The 20,017-nt window shown below is 45.2% G+C and overlaps 1 protein-coding gene across 2 annotated transcripts in view; it reads right to left on the bottom strand.

Moving 5' to 3' along the window:
• The window catches only part of PIK3R6 (phosphoinositide-3-kinase regulatory subunit 6), a 67,523-nt gene continuing 47,506 nt past the window's right edge, over nucleotides 1-20,017 (bottom strand). For both annotated transcript variants that reach the window (XM_050765277.1, XM_050765278.1), the window contains 4 exons: nucleotides 19,812-19,902; nucleotides 17,202-17,317; nucleotides 1,298-1,410; nucleotides 1-700 (listed from right to left, as the gene is read on the bottom strand). In XM_050765277.1, the coding sequence (XP_050621234.1) occupies nucleotides 544-700; nucleotides 1,298-1,410; nucleotides 17,202-17,317; nucleotides 19,812-19,902 (477 nt within the window). In that variant the 3' untranslated portion in view covers nucleotides 1-543. The remainder of the gene's footprint in view (nucleotides 701-1,297; nucleotides 1,411-17,201; nucleotides 17,318-19,811; nucleotides 19,903-20,017) is intronic.

Below are 20,017 nucleotides of genomic sequence, written 5' to 3'. Positions count from 1 at the left end.
AAGACTTTGTGTACATTTATTGAATCTGACATTTTTCTGATGTCAGATAGAGATACCTGCATGGACTGGGTGAGGTGGGCAGTGGCCTGAGAGTGGGAAGGGAAGAGACTTGGGAGGGAGGTGGTGCCACTGCTGTTCCCTGCTTTCCATTTTCCCGTTTTCCCCTAGGCCACAGGGCTCTGGCCAAGACAGCAACTCTAACCCTGGTTTTACGGGCTGGGTGGGGAGCTTGGGTGGGAGAAGACAGTGGGAGAAGTGGGAATTGAAGTTAAATGAAGGCGTAGACATTTGTGTGAGAAGCTGGGCTTGGTGTGTGTGTTCTCAAGCAGCTGTGGCATTGCCCGGACTATCTGTAGACCTCCGTGTGGGCCCTTCCTCGTCACAGCCCCCACGGCAGGCTCCCTGTGCTCCCAGGCACTCGCTGGCTCCTGGTCAAGGCCAAAGCTGCCGTGTGGAGCTGGGCCTTGCTCTGGCTGTTGGTGTGAGTGTTTGGGGTTGGTGGGGTAGTGTATCCTTCCTCCTGGGCCTGCTGTCCCTGCAGGCTCACTGGACAATGCCAGAGAATGTGTTGATGGGCATCAGAAGGGGCTTGGGTGTGGCTTTGGTCGCTTCCATCTCCTGTTGCCCGTGCAAATTGAGCCACGGCGCCTTGGACTTCTGGGCCCCGGAACATGGTTCTGGGCAGGGAGCAACCTCGAATCTGTGGGTGGAAAGAGACCAGCTCAGGTGACCGGTCTCAGGGATCAGATCTGCCTAGGGCATTTGAAAGGCAGAGCTGCTATTGTAGGGCATGGAGGAGGTGGCCCTACAGAAGAAAGAGGAAGAGTCAGGACGAGAAAGAACAACCTGGGCCTGGGGCTCACTGGGAGAGGAGGAGACACTTGGAGCAAGTAACTCTGCATATGCCTCCCTTACCCGAACACACCTCCCGAGGGGAAGCCAGTAAGGGTCGGCTAACTGGGACACAGATGCCACTGAAGGTGAGCCTGTGTGGGAGGGGCCCGTGCCTGCAGAGGGGGCTGGATCAGGAGGCTGCAGATTGAGTGTATGCAGAGGCATCTGGGGAAAATGCAGTAGCAGCTGCTGCCCTGGGTCTGCCATTCATTTGCCTCAACTTCCTGGATTCAAGGCATAGGGCAGTGGCCTCAGTCCATCCTCACCAAGGACACCTGCCTGGCCACAGGATCTACCTCCGATGAGGTGCCTTGAGCTAGAGGCGGGAGATGGCAGGAGCTGGCTCCTGCTTCGGTTTGTCCCACGGGCCCTGGACCTCTAGGGGTGGCAGGCCCAGCCTCACCTGACCACGTTCCTGAAAGTGCGTTGATCGTCCTTGTCCAGTGACAATGTCAGCGGCCTCTGGTCCTGGCTCTGGATCTGGATATTGTTCGTCCTGAAGGTGTTGGTCACCATCTACAGCAGAGAGATTGCACACGTGAGTGCTACCTTTGCTCAACAGGTGGCCCTGCCGACGCCTCCTACCCTGGAATCTGGTGTATTTCTTCAGTCCAGCACACGGAGTCCCCAGCTCTCCTCCTGCAAGTGACGGAGGAGTGACAACCCTGCACAAACTGCTTCGAGGCTGCCCTTGCCCTTGGATCTCACATCATCTCTCCAATTCTTTTCCCAACCTGTTGTCCTTGATTCTGAACACAAATGGGAATGCTGTGGAGAGTGCTTGCCAGGCTGCCAAGTTACCCGAACTTGAGTGCTGATTTCTTCAACATTTTCCAAGCATCTCCTCTATGCCAGGCGTGTTAATGTATATGGAATTTGGGGATATTTCAGGGATTTTAAAAGTCTTGACCCTGCTTCTCAGCATTAAATCGCATACAACATTATTTACCTGCCGCAGACACAGAGGGTCTAGAAAGCAGACAAAGACCCCAAGCCTCAGACCAGGCCAAAGGAAAGCATCCCCAGGCATCCTTATAACTCCTAATCTGAGGGAGTAGCTCCAGAGAGGTCGCCTCCTATTGGGCAGAGAACTAGGAGGATTGTGGGTTTCAGGTGGAGCTTTCAGAGGTTGTGGCTCATTCCACGCACAGAAAGCAACTTTGGGTAATTTACAACCACAGAACCTTGGAATTGCCAGAGGCCTCAGAGACCATCTCATTCAAGTGTTCTTAACCCTGGCTGCCCATAAGAATCAATTTTCAAAAACATAATATTGGAGATTCTGATTCAAGTGGCATGGAGTTGAGCCCAGGCACGGGCATTGTTTAAAAAGCTCCTGAGTGTAGGCAGGGCTGAGAACAACCACTGAGTTGTTCCATGTCACCTAGCAGAGGCACGAGCAGCAGCCTAAACTGGGGGTTCGCACATGCCCAGGCATTTCAGCTGAACTTTTCGGGGATGGGGGTAGGCCAGCCAGAATTCTGTGGACAGGCCGTGTGGGATACTCCAGGAGGAGGGTAAGAGCATAGTCTCAAAGCCAGGCTGCCCAGGCTCTAATCCCAACTCTGCCACTTACTAGCTGTGTGACTTTAAGCATGTTTCTTAATCTCTCTGTGCTACCTTTTAGGATTGTTGTGAAAATTAAATGAGACCGTATATATCAAGTGCTTGGAACAGAGCCCAAGACACTGTTAAGAACTCTTATTAATTATAATTTTCCAAGAAGGAGCCAAGCATGACTAATGGACTCAGCAATGAAGTCCCAGGTGTCAGAGGGGAAGGGGAACCTACTGTGGGTTCTTTCTCTTCTTGGTTTGTGCCCTAGGCCAAGCCCCGCCTATCATCCCACTATGCATAGACTCCTGTGCGTCTGAATGGGTGAGCTGTGAGTAAAGACAGATCTAATAAAATCTCTGTAGGACGGGGCGACTCCATGACAGAGGGTAACACTCAGGGGAGAGGGGGCTTCTCCCCTGGTGCCAACCGAACCTGTGGCACCTTGGCTGGGCACGGTGGCTCACGCCTGTAATCCCAGCACTTTGGGAGGCCAAGGTGGGCAGATCACCTGAGGTCAGGAGTTCGAGATCAGCCTGGCCAACATGGTGAAACCCCATCTCTACCAAAAATACAAAAAAATTAGCCGGGCATGGTGGTGCATGCCTGCAATCCCAGCTACCTGAGAGGCTGAGGCAGGAGAATCACTTGAACCTGGGAGGTGGAGGTTGCAGTGAGCCGAGATTGCACCACTGCACTCCAGCCTGGGCAACAGAAAAAGACTCTGTCTCAAAAAAAAAAAAAAAAAAAAAAGAGCCTGTGGCACCTTTAGCGCTCTGTGCTCTGGAGCTGTCAGCCACGGTGGGAGGTTGTGGTCAGGGGGCAGGCAGTGGAACCTAGTGGGCACTGACTGGACAGCTAACGGAATGACCGTTGATACAGGAATGTCACTCGTGACCTTCCAAAAATACCTGGAGAGACTGCAGGGGGCTGAAGTGCTGCATGAGCTGGGGGTGGGGGAAAGCCAGGTGCATTCTGTTTGCCATAGTGACTGGAATTGCACCTGAACTGATTGCACCTGGTGAGAGAGATGCACGGTTTCCATAGGTTAGGAAACTGGGGATTGAATGTGACCCACTGAAGTGTGCACAGTGGTAGCTATGGGGCCAGCTCTCTGACTCTCAACTTGGTGTTCTTTCTGTAGCATCAGGCTGCTCTAGGCGTCTCTGGGCCTCCATGATCAAGGATCAAGGATCTGGGCCTGCATGACCTGCCCATGGACCTGGTCCCGCCTTCTAAGTAATCACACACAGTCTCTGAGCCTCCTCCCACTCTGCCTGCGGTGTAGGCAGATGCCTTTCATTTCCCTTTGTGGTCTGCACACCTAGACACACTCTACCTGCTTGGCTTTGGCCCATAAGGACCACAAGAGTCTTAGATTTTAGTCTATAAATGAAGCCAGGGGAGCAAGTGGAAAGGGCCAGATGCAGAATTTGCAAAGGATCCCACTCTCCGTAAGACTAAGGAATGGGCAAAGTGCTGCTAATTGTCTCCTGTTCCCTATTGGCGGCTTCTTGTTTTCCACACCCCAAAGCCCCAATTCTTCTGTTTCTGCTTTATTTGCCACTTCTTTTCTATTTCAAACTTCCAATCCAGCTAAGGTCATATCTGACCCTTAAACTTACAGAGCCAGCCACAATACCCTTGCCCCATACTCTTCTTCAAACTGTCTCTGCCTTTTCACTGCAGCTCACCATGAGCTTCCCCTTCCTGCTCAGTGGTTATCATCCAGTCTATCTGGACGACACACATACGTGGACCTGCCCGGTTCTAGGAGGAAAGCACAGCTGCTGGAATTTTCCCCTAGCAAGTCCCTGTAGGGATAAAACAGAACTTGCTGAAGTGGTAAGTTTAGACTTTCAAAAAGCCCCTGACCAGGTTGTCTAAAGAGGTCATTAAAAACAGAAACCACTTTAAGGAACTGACTTTGAAAGAGGAAATGCAACAGAGGGGTAAATAGGTCCACTTTAGAGCCTAAAACTTCAATATTGGACTGCCCTATAATAAGAGAGATTTCAGCTCAAGGCAGACCTCTCAATCAGAGCTCTCCTGCAGTGGATAGGCTGCCTCAGAGTCAGCTTCCAGTTCCGGCTTGAGATCTAGAATGAGGTGGAAGGTGGATTAGATGACTCAACAAACATCTGGTGGGACCCCGCTGCAGGCCAGACACCACACCAACTAAGATGAGGGTCCTGAGCCTAGGGAGCTTGCAGGCCATTGACATACAAAGATCATGCCATTTATAGTATCACAAATGTTTCCATAGCTATGTCCCCAGGGTCCTATGGGAGCACAGGGGTGGTGCGCTTAGCTCACCTAGGTGAGGGGAGGAGGGTGGAGGATGTGGAAAGAAGGGGGAAAAGCAGTAGGAAAGGCCTCCTGAGGGAGATGATACCTGAGTCTCAACTTGTAGGATGAGTAGGAATTATAAAAAGAAGGTGGGCAGGTGGAAGGGAGGAATGAGGTTTCAGGTCCGGGAACTAGCATGAGCAAAGGCACAGAGATGTGACTTCAGGAACACTTCCAAACACGTGGTGGGAAGAGCCTCCAGGGAGTGCCCAAAGCTGCAGATGGAGAAGAAGAGGAGTGAAGCTATGCAACACTGAAGAGTTTTTCTGCCCTTGGAGAATGGGAGATGATGGAGGAGTTTTAAGTATGGAATAACATGGGCAGGAAGGTGGACTTAAGGAGGATCAGAGTATTGCCGGGGAGACCAGCTAGAAGGAGATAGATGAAGGTCAGACTTGGGGTGACCAATTAGCTTGATTTGCCTGGGACTTTCCTGGTGTTAGCACTCAAAGTCCCAAGTCCAAGAAACCCCTTTAGTCCCAGGCAGACAGGGACAGTTGGTCAACCAAACTGGACCAGAAGAGAGAGGACAAAGAAGGGAGATATTTGAGAAGTGTTCCATCAGGACAAAGGAAAGTGAGGAAGAGGAGGCAGCGGGGATGACTCCTGGGTTTCTGGCAGAGGTGATTGGTTAATGATGGTACCATTAAACGAGATAGGGGATATAAGGAGGAGATGAAATAAAAATGGCAGCTAACACATACATAATGTTTACTTTAGCCAAGCACTCTTCTAAGAGCTTCACATGCAACAATCAATCCTTATAACTGGATGAGGTAGGTAATGTTATTATAGCTGGCCCTCCATATCTGCATATGTGGAAATTGCAGATACAAAGGGCCAACAGTAAAAGACTTTAGCATCCACGAATTTTTGTATCCTTGGGGGTCCTGGAAACAATCACCCATGGATACTGAAGAATGACTGTCTCCTCATTTTATAAAATGATACTGAGTCACAGAGAGATTAACTTGCTTAACATCATATAGCTGGCAAACGACAGAGGCAAGATCTGAACCCAGACAATCTGGCTCTAGAGAGCTCTTAACTATTAGAAAGTACTGGCTTTGATTTTAAATATCTTGAGTTTGTGGTACTGTGGGACATCCAGTTCATGCTAACTTAGTTCAGTGCAGGAGTCAAAAACTCAGGTATGAATGTCAGAGCAGAAGATACAGATTTGGGAGGACTTAACAAATGGAACTAAATCCTTGTGAGTTTGATAGCCCAGGAAATGAGAACAGAAGTGAGACATGGATAGAAATTGAGGACAGTAGCTACTTAAGGATCTAGGAAAAGGAGTTCAGGGATCGAGGCCAACACTTAATAGTCAGGCGTGTAGAAAAAAGTCTATAAGAAAGTGGTGTCTCTGAATTTATAGATTTAGGGTGTTTAAAGACTCAGATAACAGGGCTTCAGTTCTAGTAATGGAATTCCACTCAAAATTGACCAAAGGAATATAAAACTGGGTAAAACATTTATGACAGTGCTAGAAGCCAGCTTCATTGGAGTATTAATATATAAATATAACTTCAAATATATATATTTTGTCTAATTGCCTAAAAGGAGAATCCCATCAGACTAACAACAGGCTTCTCACCCAAAACCTTACAAGCCAGAAAAGACTGGGGTTCTATTTTCAGTCTTCTTAAAGAAAAAAAGATGCCAAGAATTTTGTATCCTGCTAAACACAAATTCATAAATTAAGGAGAAATAAAGTATTTGCCAGACAAGCAAACACTAAGGGAATTTGTCACCACTAGACAGGTCCCACAAGAAATGCTCAAAGGATTTCTAAACATGGAAACAAAAGGGTGATACTCATTGTCATAAAAACACAGGAAAGTATAAAACATGTAGGTCTTATAAAACAATTACACAAGACTGCAGAACAACTAGGTAATAATTATGACAGGAACAAAACCTCACATATCACTACTAACTTTAAATGTAAATGGACTAAATGCTCCACTTAAAAGATATAGGCCCAGTTGTGCACAGTGGCTCATGCTTGTAATCCCAGCACTTTGAGATGCTTGAGTTCCAAGCATTAAGATAGGAGGATCACTTGAGTTCAGGAATTTGAGTCTAGCCTAGGCAAGATAGTGAGACCTCTTCTCTACAAAAAAATTTAAAAATTAATTGGGCATAGTGGCTAGCACCTGTGGTCTCAGCTACTCAGGAGGCTGAAGTAAAGGGATCAATAAGATATAGGCTGGTGGAATGGATAAGAAAAGCAGGATTCAACTGTATGTTGCAATGGATAAGAAAAACAGGATCCAACTGTATGTTGCATACAAGAAATCTGCCTAACTGTTAAAGACATTTACACTCTAAGGGGTGGAAAAAGATACTTCACACAAATAAAACCAAAAGCAAGTAGGAGTAGCTATATTTATATCAGATAAAACGGGGTTTAAATCAACAGTAAAAAAAGACAAGGTCATTTATAATCATAAAGGGATCAATTCAACAAGAAGACATAACAGTTCTAAATATATATGCACCCAACACTGGAGCACCCAGATTAATAAATACTACTACATCAAAGAGATAGCCACTGTATTAGTCCATTTTCCACTGCCGATAAAGACATACCTGAGACTGGGAAATTTACAAAAGGAAGAGGTTTAATGGATTTACAGTTCCACATGGCTGGGGAGGCCTCACAATCATGGCAGAAAGCAAGGAGGAGCAAGTCATGTCTAACATGGATGGCAGCAGGCGAAAAGAGAGCTTGTGCAGGGAAACTCCTTCTTATACAACCATCAGATCTCGTGAGACTTACTATCACGAGAACAGCACAGGAAAGACCTGTCCCCATGATTCAATTCCCTCCCACCAGGCCCCTCCCACAACATGTGGGAATTCAAGATCAGATTTGGGTAGGGACACAGCCAAACCACATTATTCCACCCCGGCCCCTCCCAAATCTCGTGTCTTCACATTTCAAAACCAATCATGCCTTCCCAACAGCCCCCCTGTCTTAACTTATTTCAGCATTTACTGAAAAGTCCACAGTCCAAAGTCCAAGGTCTCATTTGGGACAAGGCAAGTCCGTTCTGCCTATAAGCCTGTAAAATCAAAAGCAAGTTAGTTACTTCCTAGATACAACAGGGGTATAGGCATTGGGTAAACACAGCCATTCCAAACGGGAGAAGTTGGCCAAAACAAAGGGGCTACCGGCCCCATGCAAGTCTGAAATCCAGAAGGGCAGTCAAATCTTAAACCTCCAAAATGATCTCCTTTGGCTCCATGTCTCACATCCAGGTCACGCTGTTGTGAGAGGTGGGTTCCCATGGTCTTGGGCAGCTCTGGCCCTATGGTTTTGCAGGGTACTGCCTCCCTCCCAGCTGCTTTCATGGGCTGGTGTTGAGTGTCTGTGGCTTTTCTAGGTGCACATGCAAGCTGTCAGTGGAGCTACCATTCTGGGTCTGGAGGATGGTGGCTCTCTTCTCACAGCTCTACTAGGTGGTGCCCCAGTAGAGACTCTGCATGGGGGCTCTGACCCCACATTTCCCTTCTGTACTGCCCTAGCAGAGGTTTTCTATGAGGGTCCTGCCTGTGCAGCAAACTTCTGCCTGGGCATCCAGGAGTTTTCATACATCCTCTGAAATCTGGATGGAGGTTCTCAAACACTAATTCTTGACTTCTGTGCACTTGCAGGCTCAACACCACATGAAAGTTGCCAAGGCTTGGGGTTTGCACCCTTTAAAGCCACGGCCTGAACTCTACATTGGTCCCTTTCAGCCATGGCTGGAGCAGCTGGGATGCAAAACACCAAGTCTCTAGGCTGCACATGGCATGGGTACCCTGGGCCCAGCCATGAAACCATTTTTCCCTCCTAGGCCTCAGGGCCTGTGATGGGAGAGGCTGCTGTGAAGACCTCTGACCTGACCAGGAGACATTTGCCCCATTGTCTTGGGGATTAACATTTGGCTGCTCATTACTTATGCAAATTTCTACAGCCGACCTGAATTTCTCCTCAGAAAATGGGATTTTCTTTTCTATTGCATTGTCAGGTTGCAAATTTTCCAAACTCTTATGCTCTGCTTCCCCTATAAAACTGAATGCCTTTAACCTCACCCAAGTCACCTCTTAAATGCATTGCTGCTTAGAAGTTTCTTCTGCCAGATACCATAAATCATATCTCTCAAGTTCAAAGTTCCGCAAAAATGGTACCAGTTTGCTAAAACATAACAGGAGTCACCTTTCCTCCAGTTCCCAAAAAGTTCCTCATTTCCATCTGAGATCACCTTAGCCTGGACTTTATTGTCCATATCGCTATCAACATTTTGGGCAAAACCATTCAACAAGTCTCTAGGGAAGTGCCAAACTTTCCCATTTTCCTATCTTCTTCTGAGCCCTCCAAACTGTTCCAACCTTTGCCTGTTACCCAGTTCCAAAGTTGCTTCCACATTTTTGGGTATCTTTTCAGCAGCACCCCACTCTACTGGTACCAATTTACTGTGTTAATCCATTTCATGCTGATGATAAAGACATACCTGAGAATGGGAAATTTACTAAAGAAAGAGGTTTAGTGGACTTACAGTTCCACATGGCTGGGGAGGCCTCACAATCATGGCAGAAGGCAAGAAGGAGCAAGTCACATCTTACATGGATGGCAGCAGGCAAAAAGAGAGCTTGTGCAGGGAAACTCCTTCTTATACAACCATCAGATCTTGTGAGACTTACTCACTATCACAAGAACAGCACAGGAAAGACCTGATCCCATGATTCAATTACCTCCAACTGGGTCCCTCTCACAACATGTGGGAATTCAAGATGAGATTTGGGTATGGACACAGCCAAACCACATCAGACACCAATAGAATAATGGAGGGAGACTTTAGTACTCCACTGATAGCACTAGACAAATTATCAAGGCAGAAAATCAACAAAGAAACTCTGGACTTAAATTGGACTGTAGACCAAATGGACCTAACAGACATTTACAGAACAATCTACTCTACAACTGCAGAATGTAATTCTTCTCATCTGCACATGGAACAGTCTCAAAAATTGGCCATATGCTAGACCACGAGGTGAGTCTCGGTAAAGTTTTTAAAAACCTGAAATCATATCAAGTACCTTCTCAGACCAAGTGGAGTAAAACTAGAAATCAACACCAAGAGGAACCCTCAAAACTACTTAAATACATGGGAATTAAATAATTTGCTCCTGAATGATTGTTGCATCAATGATAAAATTAAGGCAGAAATAAAAAAATTTTTGAAATGAATGAAAATAGAGACACAATATACCGAAACCTCAAGGAATACATCAAAAGCAGTGCTAACAGGGAATTTTATAGTGTTAAATACCTATATTAAAAAGATGGATCTCAAATCAATAACCTAATGTTGCTTCTCAAGGAACTAGAAAAACAAGAACAAACCACACCCTAAGCTAGCAGAAGAAAATAACTAACAAAGATCAGAGCAGAACTAAATGGAATTGGGACAAAAAAATACCACGGATCAATGTAATGAAAAATTGGTTCTTTGAAATGATAAACAAAATTGATAGACCACTAACTAGGTTAACCAAGAAAAAAAGAGAGAAGAATGAAATAAGCACAATCAGAAATGAGAAAGGTATCATTACAATTAATACAAAAGAAATGCAAAAGATCATCAGAGACCTATGAGCATCTCTATGCACAAAACAGGAAAATCTAGAGGAAATGGATAAATTCCATTTATCTAGGACGTACAACTTCCCAAGATCGAACCAAGAAGAAGTAGAATCTTGAACACACCAATAATGAGTAATGAAATTGAATTACTAATAAAAAAATCTCTCAACTAAAAAAAAAACCCCAGGAGCAGATGGGTTCACAGTGGAATTCTACCAGACATACAAGGAAGAACTGATACTAATCTTACTGACACTGTTCAAAAAACATTGAGAAGAAGGGAATCCTCCCTAACTCATTCTACGAAGCCAGGGTCACTCTGATACCAAAGCTAGGCAAGAACACAACAAAAAAAGAAAACTATAGACCAATATCCCTGATAAGCATAGATGCAAAAATCCTCAACAAAATACTAGCAAACCAAATTCAACAGTGAATCAAAAAGATATGCACTGCAATCAAGTGGGTTTTACTCCAACAATGCAAGGTTGGTTCAACATACACAAATCGATAAATGTGATTCACCACATAAACAGAATTAAAAACAAAAATCATATGATTGTATTAATAAATTCAGAAAAAGCATTTCATAAAATCCAGCATCTCTTCATGATAAAAGCCCTTACCAAAGTGGGAATAGAAGGAACATATCTCAAAATAATAAAAGCCATATATGACAAACTGACAGTCAACATCACACTGAGTGAGGGAAAATTAAAAGCATTACCTCTAAGAACTAGAATAAGACAAGGATGCCCACTGTCACTACTCCTATTCAACATGACAGAAGTCCTAGTTAGAGCAATCAGACAAGAGTAAGAAATAAAAGGCATCCAAATTGGAAAAGAGAAAGAGAAATTATCCCAGATCCAGATTGACAGGCATAATAAGCAGGCTTATCCACCCCTCATGCCTGGCCCCCTTTACTTGCTGAGGCAGGAGCCCAAAGGACTCATTTCTGGAAAAATAAAACTGTCCTAGCAAAGAGACTTGCAAATACTGACATCTGGGTTCCCCCCACAGAAAGGACCATGGCCTTCTGACTGCCCACTGAGAAGCCCACCATTGACCCAGGTTTTTAGTGCCCCCTCTTTAGTTAAGAGAGAGACCTTTTTTTTTTTTTTTTTTTTTTTTTTTTTTTTTTTGAGACAGAGTCTCACCCTGTTGCCCAGGCTGGAGTATAATGGCATGATCTTGGCTCACTGCAACCTCCGCCTCCCAGGTTCAAACGATTCTCCTGCCTCAGCCTCCCAAGTGGCTGGGATTACAGGCACCCACCACCACGCCCAGATAATTTTTGTATTTTTAGTAGAGGTGGGGTTTCATCATGTTGGCCAGGCTGGTCTCGATCTCCTAACCTCGTGATCCGCTATCCTCAACCTCCAAAAGTGCTGGGATTACAGGCGTGAGCCACCGTGCCCAGCCAAGAGACCATATTAAGAGAGACAACAAATAACGAGAAAACAAGAAAGAATTCTTAAATAGCCTAAATTTTCAAAAAATGAATTTGAAGAAAACTCCCCCAATATTGAAGAAATGACAAAGAAGGACAATGGGAGAAAGAAGATGAGAAAATTAGAGCATTAATTTAGAAGGTCAAACATCCTACTATTCATAGTTCCAGAAAGAGAAAGCAAAGAAATAAAGGGAAGGAAACTATTTTAAAGATTGTATTAGAAAATATCTGAGAACTGAAAGATATGAGTCTCCAGATTGAGAATGTCCATCAAAGGTCCAAAATGATGAATGAAAAAAAGATGCCCCGAAGGTATATTCCTGTGACATTCAGACTCTTCACTGAAACTAAGTATTTAAGGCTTCCAAAGAGAGAGAGAGAAAAAAAACAGTCTCATACAAAGACTAGGCATAAGAAGGCATCATATTATACAACAGCAGCATCAAAAACTAGAAGAAAGTTCACCTTCAAAGAAATCCAGATAGAATTGACAAAATCAAAACCACAGCAGGAACATCCACAAACCGCTCTGTTTTGGCCAGATGAAGTAGACAAAAAATATTTTAAATTTGTAGATTACAGTAATATAATGTGTTTGATTTAATAACTAAACTTCATACTTTATATATTCTATAGATAGAAAACAAACATGTAGTTTTAGTTGCCATTGAATATCAAAAAGTTGATCATTCACTCCTGTAATCCCAGCACTTTGGGAGGCCAAGGCGGGCGGATCACGAGGCCAAGAGATCGAGACTATCCTGGCCAACATGGTGAAACCCTGTCTCTACTAAAAATACAAAAATTAGCTGGGCGTGGTGGCACACGCCTGTAGTCCCAGCTACATGGGAGGCTGAGGCAGGAGAATCACTTGAACCCGGGAGGCAGAGGCTGCAGTGAGCCGAGATCTCACCACTGCACTCCAGCCTGGCAACAGAGTGAGACTCAGTCTCAAAAAAAAAAAAAAAAAAAAAAAAAAAAAAAAGTTGACCATGTACCAGGCAACAAAAAAAATGTCAGTACATTCCAAAGAAGTTGAAATTGTATAAGTCAGATGCTTTGGCTGTCCTAGGAGCATTTGCTAATAATCTCAGGAATCAAAGGGCTTGGGTTTAAATAGCCACTTGGGGATGGGAGGCAATGGTGTGGAGTTACATGAAGCAGGGACTCTTGAAGGCTACACTCTCAGTGAAAGACTAGAAAGCAAAATAAAGCAAAAGACACAAACGGACGAAAAAACAAACACAGAAGTAGGGAAGACCACAGAAAAAAAGCCCATCTGCTTTGGCTTGTACGATGAGTGAGGAAGGCAAGTCTTTCCTGGAGATTCTTAGCTACGAGCCCGTCCGGATGTGAATCTGGGGTACACATGTACACTATCTTCGTGGTCTGGCAATTTCTCAGCCAAAACTGAACTCAAAATATGGTTCTGAGCTGATAACATCTCCGAGGCAGTTGGCAAAAACAAATTCAGAATTTCTCTAGAAGGACAATTTTTCCACCCAGTTTTCCCACAGATAAAGCCCTAAGAAATATGAACTCATAATTGAAAAACAAGGAATTAAGCTACTGTGGGGAGGGGGTCAGTGAACCCAATAAACAGAAGGATTAGACTCCCAGTAATTATAGATAATGGAATTACACAAATCAGATTATAAAATAAAGATGTTTAGAATGAGTGAAGAAATAAAAGAATAAAACCACAAGGAAGGAACAGCATACTACTATTAAACAGGTCTGCCATTTTCATTGATTCTAAAACATGTTTTAACAGCTCTAAAATCAGGGAGTATTTTGCAACCAATGTGATAAGAGAGCATTGTCCATAGTTTAGGAAGCATTGTTTGTTTCTTAGTAGTATGTAAAATTGTGGTATGCCTTAAATTCAAGGAGATGGGGTCTTTAGACATATATCATGTTTAATTATATCAGAGTCAGAAACCATTAAAGGAAAATGGTAGATTTTGTTATGTCAAAATATAAAGCTATTTTAGGTTAAAAAAAGCATCAAAAGACAAACTGGGAAAAGTATTTCCAAAATTTATGACAAAGAAGGGGTTAATGTCCTCACACTATAAAATAGGATATTAGTATGAGATGAGAATATGAATAGGAAATATATGAATGAAGAAATAGAAATACAAGAAAGTATTCAGTTTTACTAATTGGTCATAAAGGAAACAAAATAATGAAAAGTTTGATCATCAAATTTGTGAAGATAAAAAAAAATCAATCGATATGCGAATTGTACTGCAAAATTGGCACTCAAACACTACAATCAGATTGGAACTTGGTATTGACTTTCTAGAGGGCAATTTGGCAAAATATATAAAAAGGATGCCACCTGACTGGATGATTTCACTTCTAGGCATTCTTCTAAAAAGACATAACCATGATTTTTAGCACATATTTACCCCTAAGGAAATTGCTCACATGCTCGTAATGGGGAAAAATGAGAACTTACTTAAACGTCATCTTAGAATTTATTATTAGAATTATTAGAATTATATAGGTATATGGAACCATCATATAATAAATACTGACATATACTTAATGACGCAAAACATATTTAATGACCAAAGCAAGGTCCCATCAAGACCTATTTACGAGGCTTTAGTACATTTTTGAGTAAAAAACATCAAGGTACAGACCAGTATGTAGTGTAGCTATCAATTAATCATCTTAAAATAGCTAGAAAAAAAGACTTGGGTGTTTACACCTGAAAATGTTAATATTCATCCTCTCCAGGGATTGCGACTACTGGTGAATGTACTTCTTGTGCTTTTTTATATTTTCCAAAATAAATAATGAAACTTTTGTTTATAGGTAAAAACATTTTCTTGGCCAGGCACAGTGGCTCACACCTGTAATCCCAACACTTTGGGAGGCTGAAGTGGGTGGATCACGAGGTCAGGAGTTTGAGACCACCCTGGCCAACATGGTGAAACCCCGTCTCTACTAAAAATACAAAAATCAGCTGGGCATGGAAGCGCATGCCTGTAATCCCAGCTACTTAGGAGGCTGAGGCGGAAGAATCACTTGAACCAGGGAGTCAGAGGTTGTGGTGAGCCAAGATCGCGCCATTGCACTCCAGCCTGGTAACAGAGTGAGACTCTGTCTCAAAAAACAAACAAACAAACAAAACACAAAAAAACAAAAACATTATCTTAAAGGATAAAGAAATATAAGGGCTAAAAAGTGACCACTGGTTTTGGCAACATGGAGGTGACTTTGCCACAGTGGGACGCATGTAAACAGGTGGTCGTGGGTAGAAGAGTTATTGATAAGGGGCTGGAAACTCTTCTAGAAGTACCTTTCAAGGAGCTTGACTGAGAAGGGAAGGAAAGAGATGCAGTGGGTAGCTAGAGAGGTAGTTGGGTCATGGCAGAGTTTTTTTTTTTTTTTTTTTTTTTTTTGGCCTTTTTTTTTTTTTTCTTTTAAGATGGAAAAGACCTGAGTGTATGTAGGCTAAGCGGAAGGAGCAGTGGAGAGGAAGAGGTCAAAGCTGGGGAGAGAGAACTGCAAACAGATAGAGAAGAGCCTGGAGGGAGTGGGTAAGGAAAGGGCTACGTGATCCCAAGGATCCAGGTGAGGGGGAAGTCATGAGTTTGCTGTGGATCTAATCAGTGAGGATGCAGGGGTTATTCCAGAAGCACTTGGCCACCTGGGTATACAGACTGAGTAAGTGGCTTGACCTAAATCGGAGTGTCAGCCTGCTGGGTGGTGCACGGGAGTGAGGACATCAGTGAGAACACGGTTCACGCGCAGTGATGGGGCACCAAAGCCAAGCTGAGCGGGAAAGTGAAGTCCAGAGAGGCCATTGGGTAGAAAGGAAATGAATAGTCTTATGTCTGTATCAGTAAGTATCGGCCAGGCGTGGCGGCTCACGCCTGTAATCCCAGCACTTTGCCAAGGCAGGTGGATTGCCTGAGGTCAGGAGTTTGAGACCATCCTGGCCACCATGGTGAAACCCTGTCTCTACTAAAAATACAAAAATTAGCAGGGCATGATGGCGCATGATGGTGCACACCTGTAGTCCCAGCTACTCCAGAGGCTGAGGCAGGAGAATTGCTTGAACCTGGGAGGTGGAGGTTGCAGTGAGCCAAGATGGCACCACTGGACTCCAGCCTGGGCGACAGACTGAGACTCCGTCTCAAGAAAAAAAAAAAAAAAAAAAAAGTATCGATATGCACAAAGGCAAAAGGGCAAAGGGCAAGGGGATTGAGAGAGCTGGTTTGATCTGGTCAAAGGTTGGGCTGTTGTTTAGGAGTCTGGCTGTGGTGTGGCGCCTGGGATGACAGGACGTAGGTGCATTTTGCAGTCATCTGGGTATGTCTTAGGTCCTCAAATGCTCAGCAGTTGGAGGGCAGGGCTTTGACTCTTAAAGTGCTTTCCTTATACCAGTGGGCACTCTGCACTTCAGACAGACTGACTGCAAAGCAGATTCCTTCTAACAGGAAGACCCATTCCAATAGCAACGGCTCAGAAAGGCTGGGAAGTCAGTTCCCTTCTCTAAATACCCTCCCCTCTGCACTCGCAGCCACCTGTCTCCCTTTCCCAGTCTACTCTGAGCCCCCGGCCACCTGTCTCCCTTTCCCAGTCTACTCTGAGCTCCCAGCCGGCTGTCTCCCTTTCCCAGTCTACTCTGAGCCCCTGGCCACCTGTCTCCCTTTCCCAGTCTACTCTGAGCTCCCGGCCACCTGTCTCCCTTTCCCAGTCTACTCTGAGCCCCCGGCCAGCTGTCTCCCTTTCCCAGTCTACTCTGAGGCCACCTGTCTCCCTTTCCCAGTCTACTCTGAGCCCCCGGCCACCTGTCTCCCTTTCCCAGTCTACTCTGAGCTCCCAGCCACCTGTCTCCCTTTCCCAGTCTACTCTGAGCTCCCAGTAACCTGTCTCCCTTTCCCAGTCTACTCTGAGCCCCCAGCCACCTCTCCCTTTCCCAGTCTACTCTGAGCTCCCAGTAACCTGTCTCCCTTTCCCAGTCTACTCTGAGCTCCCAGTAACCTGTCTCCCTTTCCCAGTCTACTCTGAGCTCCCGGCCACCTGTCTCCCTTTCCCAGTCTACTCTGAGCCCCCGGCCACCTGTCTCCCTTTCCCAGTCTACTCTGAGCTCCCGGCCACCTGTCTCCCTTTCCCAGTCTACTCTGAGCCCCCGGCCAGCTGTCTCCCTTTCCCAGTCTACTCTGAGCTCCCGGCCACCTGTCTCCCTTTCCCAGTCTACTCTGAGCCCCCGGCCAGCTGTCTCCCTTTCCCAGTCTACTCTGAGCTCCCAGCCAGCTGTCTCCCTTTCCCAGTCTACTCAGTACTTACAGAGAAGGACTTTCCCGCCAAGTTGGAGGACTTGACAACCTCTGTCACGCTGACATTCAGACACGAGTGGTCTGTGACAGGAGCAGCAGGCAGGGGGCAATGGCGAGACCCTGAAACTGAATGAGATTGGTGGGGCTGTAAATGGACCTCCAGGGAAGTAGGGGAGTTTGAGATTCTAGGTCTCAAGATCTCCATGAACCCATCTTCACACCCCCAGCCCTCTCACTCCTCCTTGGGCCCCCACTTCCTGAATCTGCTTGGTCCCAGCCAAGTTACGGTTCCTTCTCAATCATCCTTCTTCCTTCCCCGGTGAATCCGCAAGTTTCTATATCCTCAGGTCAGCGGCCATCACCAACCCAAATCCACACCCCCACCCTTTCATTATGTCCTCCTGCAACCCTTTTTAAAAGGAATAAAGTTCTAGAAGTTCTCTTGAACTTCCTGCAGCTCTTGGGCATGCAACAAATGAAAGAAGCACCTGCCCAGGGATATTGTGCAGGACAGAGGCTCCAAGTGGGTGAGGAGGGCAGTAGTGCCAACAGTTAGAGTGTTTCTTTTACTTCCTTTTTTTATTACAGTTTTTTTTGTATATATATATATACACACACACACACGTGTATATATACACACATATATGTACATATATATACACACACATATACATATATACACACACATATACATGTGTATATATACACATATATATTATATACATATATTTTGAGACAGTCTCCCTCTGTTGCCTAGGCTGGAGTGCAGTGGCATGATCTCGGTCACTGCAACCTCTGCCTCCTAGGTTCAAACGATTCTCCTGCCTCAGCCTCCCATGTAGCTGGGATTACAGGCGAGCACCATCACACGCAGCTAACTTTTTTTGTGTGTGTATTTTTAGTAGAGATGGGGTTGCTTAATAGTGTATAATGTGTCAAAAATCATTACTGTGTGCCTGCTGGTAGGCTTCATCCCTCCCTGCCGACTAAAGAGGGTTTGTAGAAGTCTGCTCCACCGAGGGTGGCATCATCAGACTGGTACTGATAGGGTCTAGAGTAGGGCTGGGAGTGGGGACAGTCTGTGAGAGAAATGGAAGGAATACAGTTTGAACAATAAGGGCTAACATGTATAGTTTACTGTATGCACACAAATTAGTAGCTACTTATTATCTCCATTTTAGAAAAAAAAAATAGGTAGAAAGGACACAAGTCACACATCCAAGGTCACACAGATAGTCAGTGGCAAAGCTGGGGTGTGAGCCCTACCCATCTGGCTCTGGCCCCGCGCCCTTGACAACCTGCTCCTGAGCACCTCTAGGTTAAGAGCTACTGCCACGAGTACGCGTCTCCTTCATGGTGTTAAAGAGTTGCAGGGAAAGAGTGTCCTGCTGTGATGGAGTTTCGTATGTCATCATCCACGAATTCAACTTGCCTGGAAGCAATTTCATTAGGAAGTGATATAATTTCTTGAGTTTCTTCTTTGTGCCAGATGCTAAGGAAATTGTGACACTAGGATACCCACACATGAACACAAATGCATTATTGTCAGAAATCAGAAAGGTGTCATCATTGGAATGCTAGCAAAGCCACAGTGGATTTCAGAGACGGAGTAAATACTCGTGGTTGGAGAGGAGAGGAGGGATCGGAGTTGGCTTCCCCGTAAGCATTCCAGCCTGGCTCATGTGTATTTTCATTCCGTTTTTCTTCTGGAATATTCCAAATGTGTTCACTCATTTTTAAAACAAATTTTTTAGTGTAAAGTAGCATTTCATTTATTCTCCAAATATTGATCAAGTATCTACTATATGCCAGGACATATCACGGACAAATGGAAAAGATGGCAAACAAGATATAATTCTGCCTGGGTGAATTTTCTTGTTTGCTCCAAAACGGTCTTCTACAAGCATCACTGGATAAACATCCCCTAAGTCTAGTCTGTTGAGAGTTGGCAATTCTAGGGGAGGCAGTGGTAAGCAACATAGGCTCTTGCATGAGAATACCTAGGTTTGAATTCCAGTTCTGATTCTTCCTCGCAGACGTGATGTTGGGTGCGTTATTCTCTTTCCTTCGGTTTCCTCTCTAGTAAAAAGTTGCTAATACTAATAATAGCTATTTCCTGGGGTTCACATGTTTCACTGCCTGGCCTCTGGTGCATGTTTGCAATGTTAGTAATCCATATTGCCATCCTTTGCATTATTCTAGGAGACCAGGGAGCTCACAATATGAGCTAATTTTTATAATTTACTATATGCACATAAATTGGCATCTTCTATTGTCTCCATTTTTTTTTTGGAATGACATTCAAAGTCCAAAATTTTCACACAAAAGACAACTAGCCCTGCAGGCCCAGTTCTGTGGCAGGAGGCCAACTGTAACCCCTCCCTGTAGTCCTCCACCTTCCAGCTATGTCTCACCAGGCTGCTGAGGCTCAAGCCGGCGACCAGTGCTAGAGTCTGGGGGACCCCACAGCAAGCAGCTTGAAGGCAGTCACCAAGCCCTGGACCTGGCTCCAGTTCCGTGACTGGGAGGGCTCCCCCTTCTCCTGCCACTCTGCCCTCTCCCCAGCATTGCCCTTCTCATCTCTTGTCTCTTTCTTTGCTCTGCATTCCCCGTTCCTCACCTTCTGTATCGCTGGCTGGAATGGCCTTCAGGACCACCCCAGTGGCCCGCAGGGAAACAGTGACCTCTTGGGGCCGGTGGCTGAGCAAGGCCTGGGGAGGGGGATCAAGGAACAGGTGGAGGTCCTCAGGACATACCCTTTCCCCATGCATCCCCACATCCACAGTCTTGCCTCTCTCCCCTGTTTTCCACCCCTGCCATGAGCGT

The sequence above is a fragment of the Macaca thibetana genome, chromosome 16 (genome assembly GCF_024542745.1).
Source record: "Macaca thibetana thibetana isolate TM-01 chromosome 16, ASM2454274v1, whole genome shotgun sequence".
Lineage (NCBI taxonomy): Eukaryota > Metazoa > Chordata > Mammalia > Primates > Cercopithecidae > Macaca > Macaca thibetana.
Note: the sequence above shows the minus strand (reverse complement) of the source record. Positions and strands in the feature narration are given on the sequence as shown.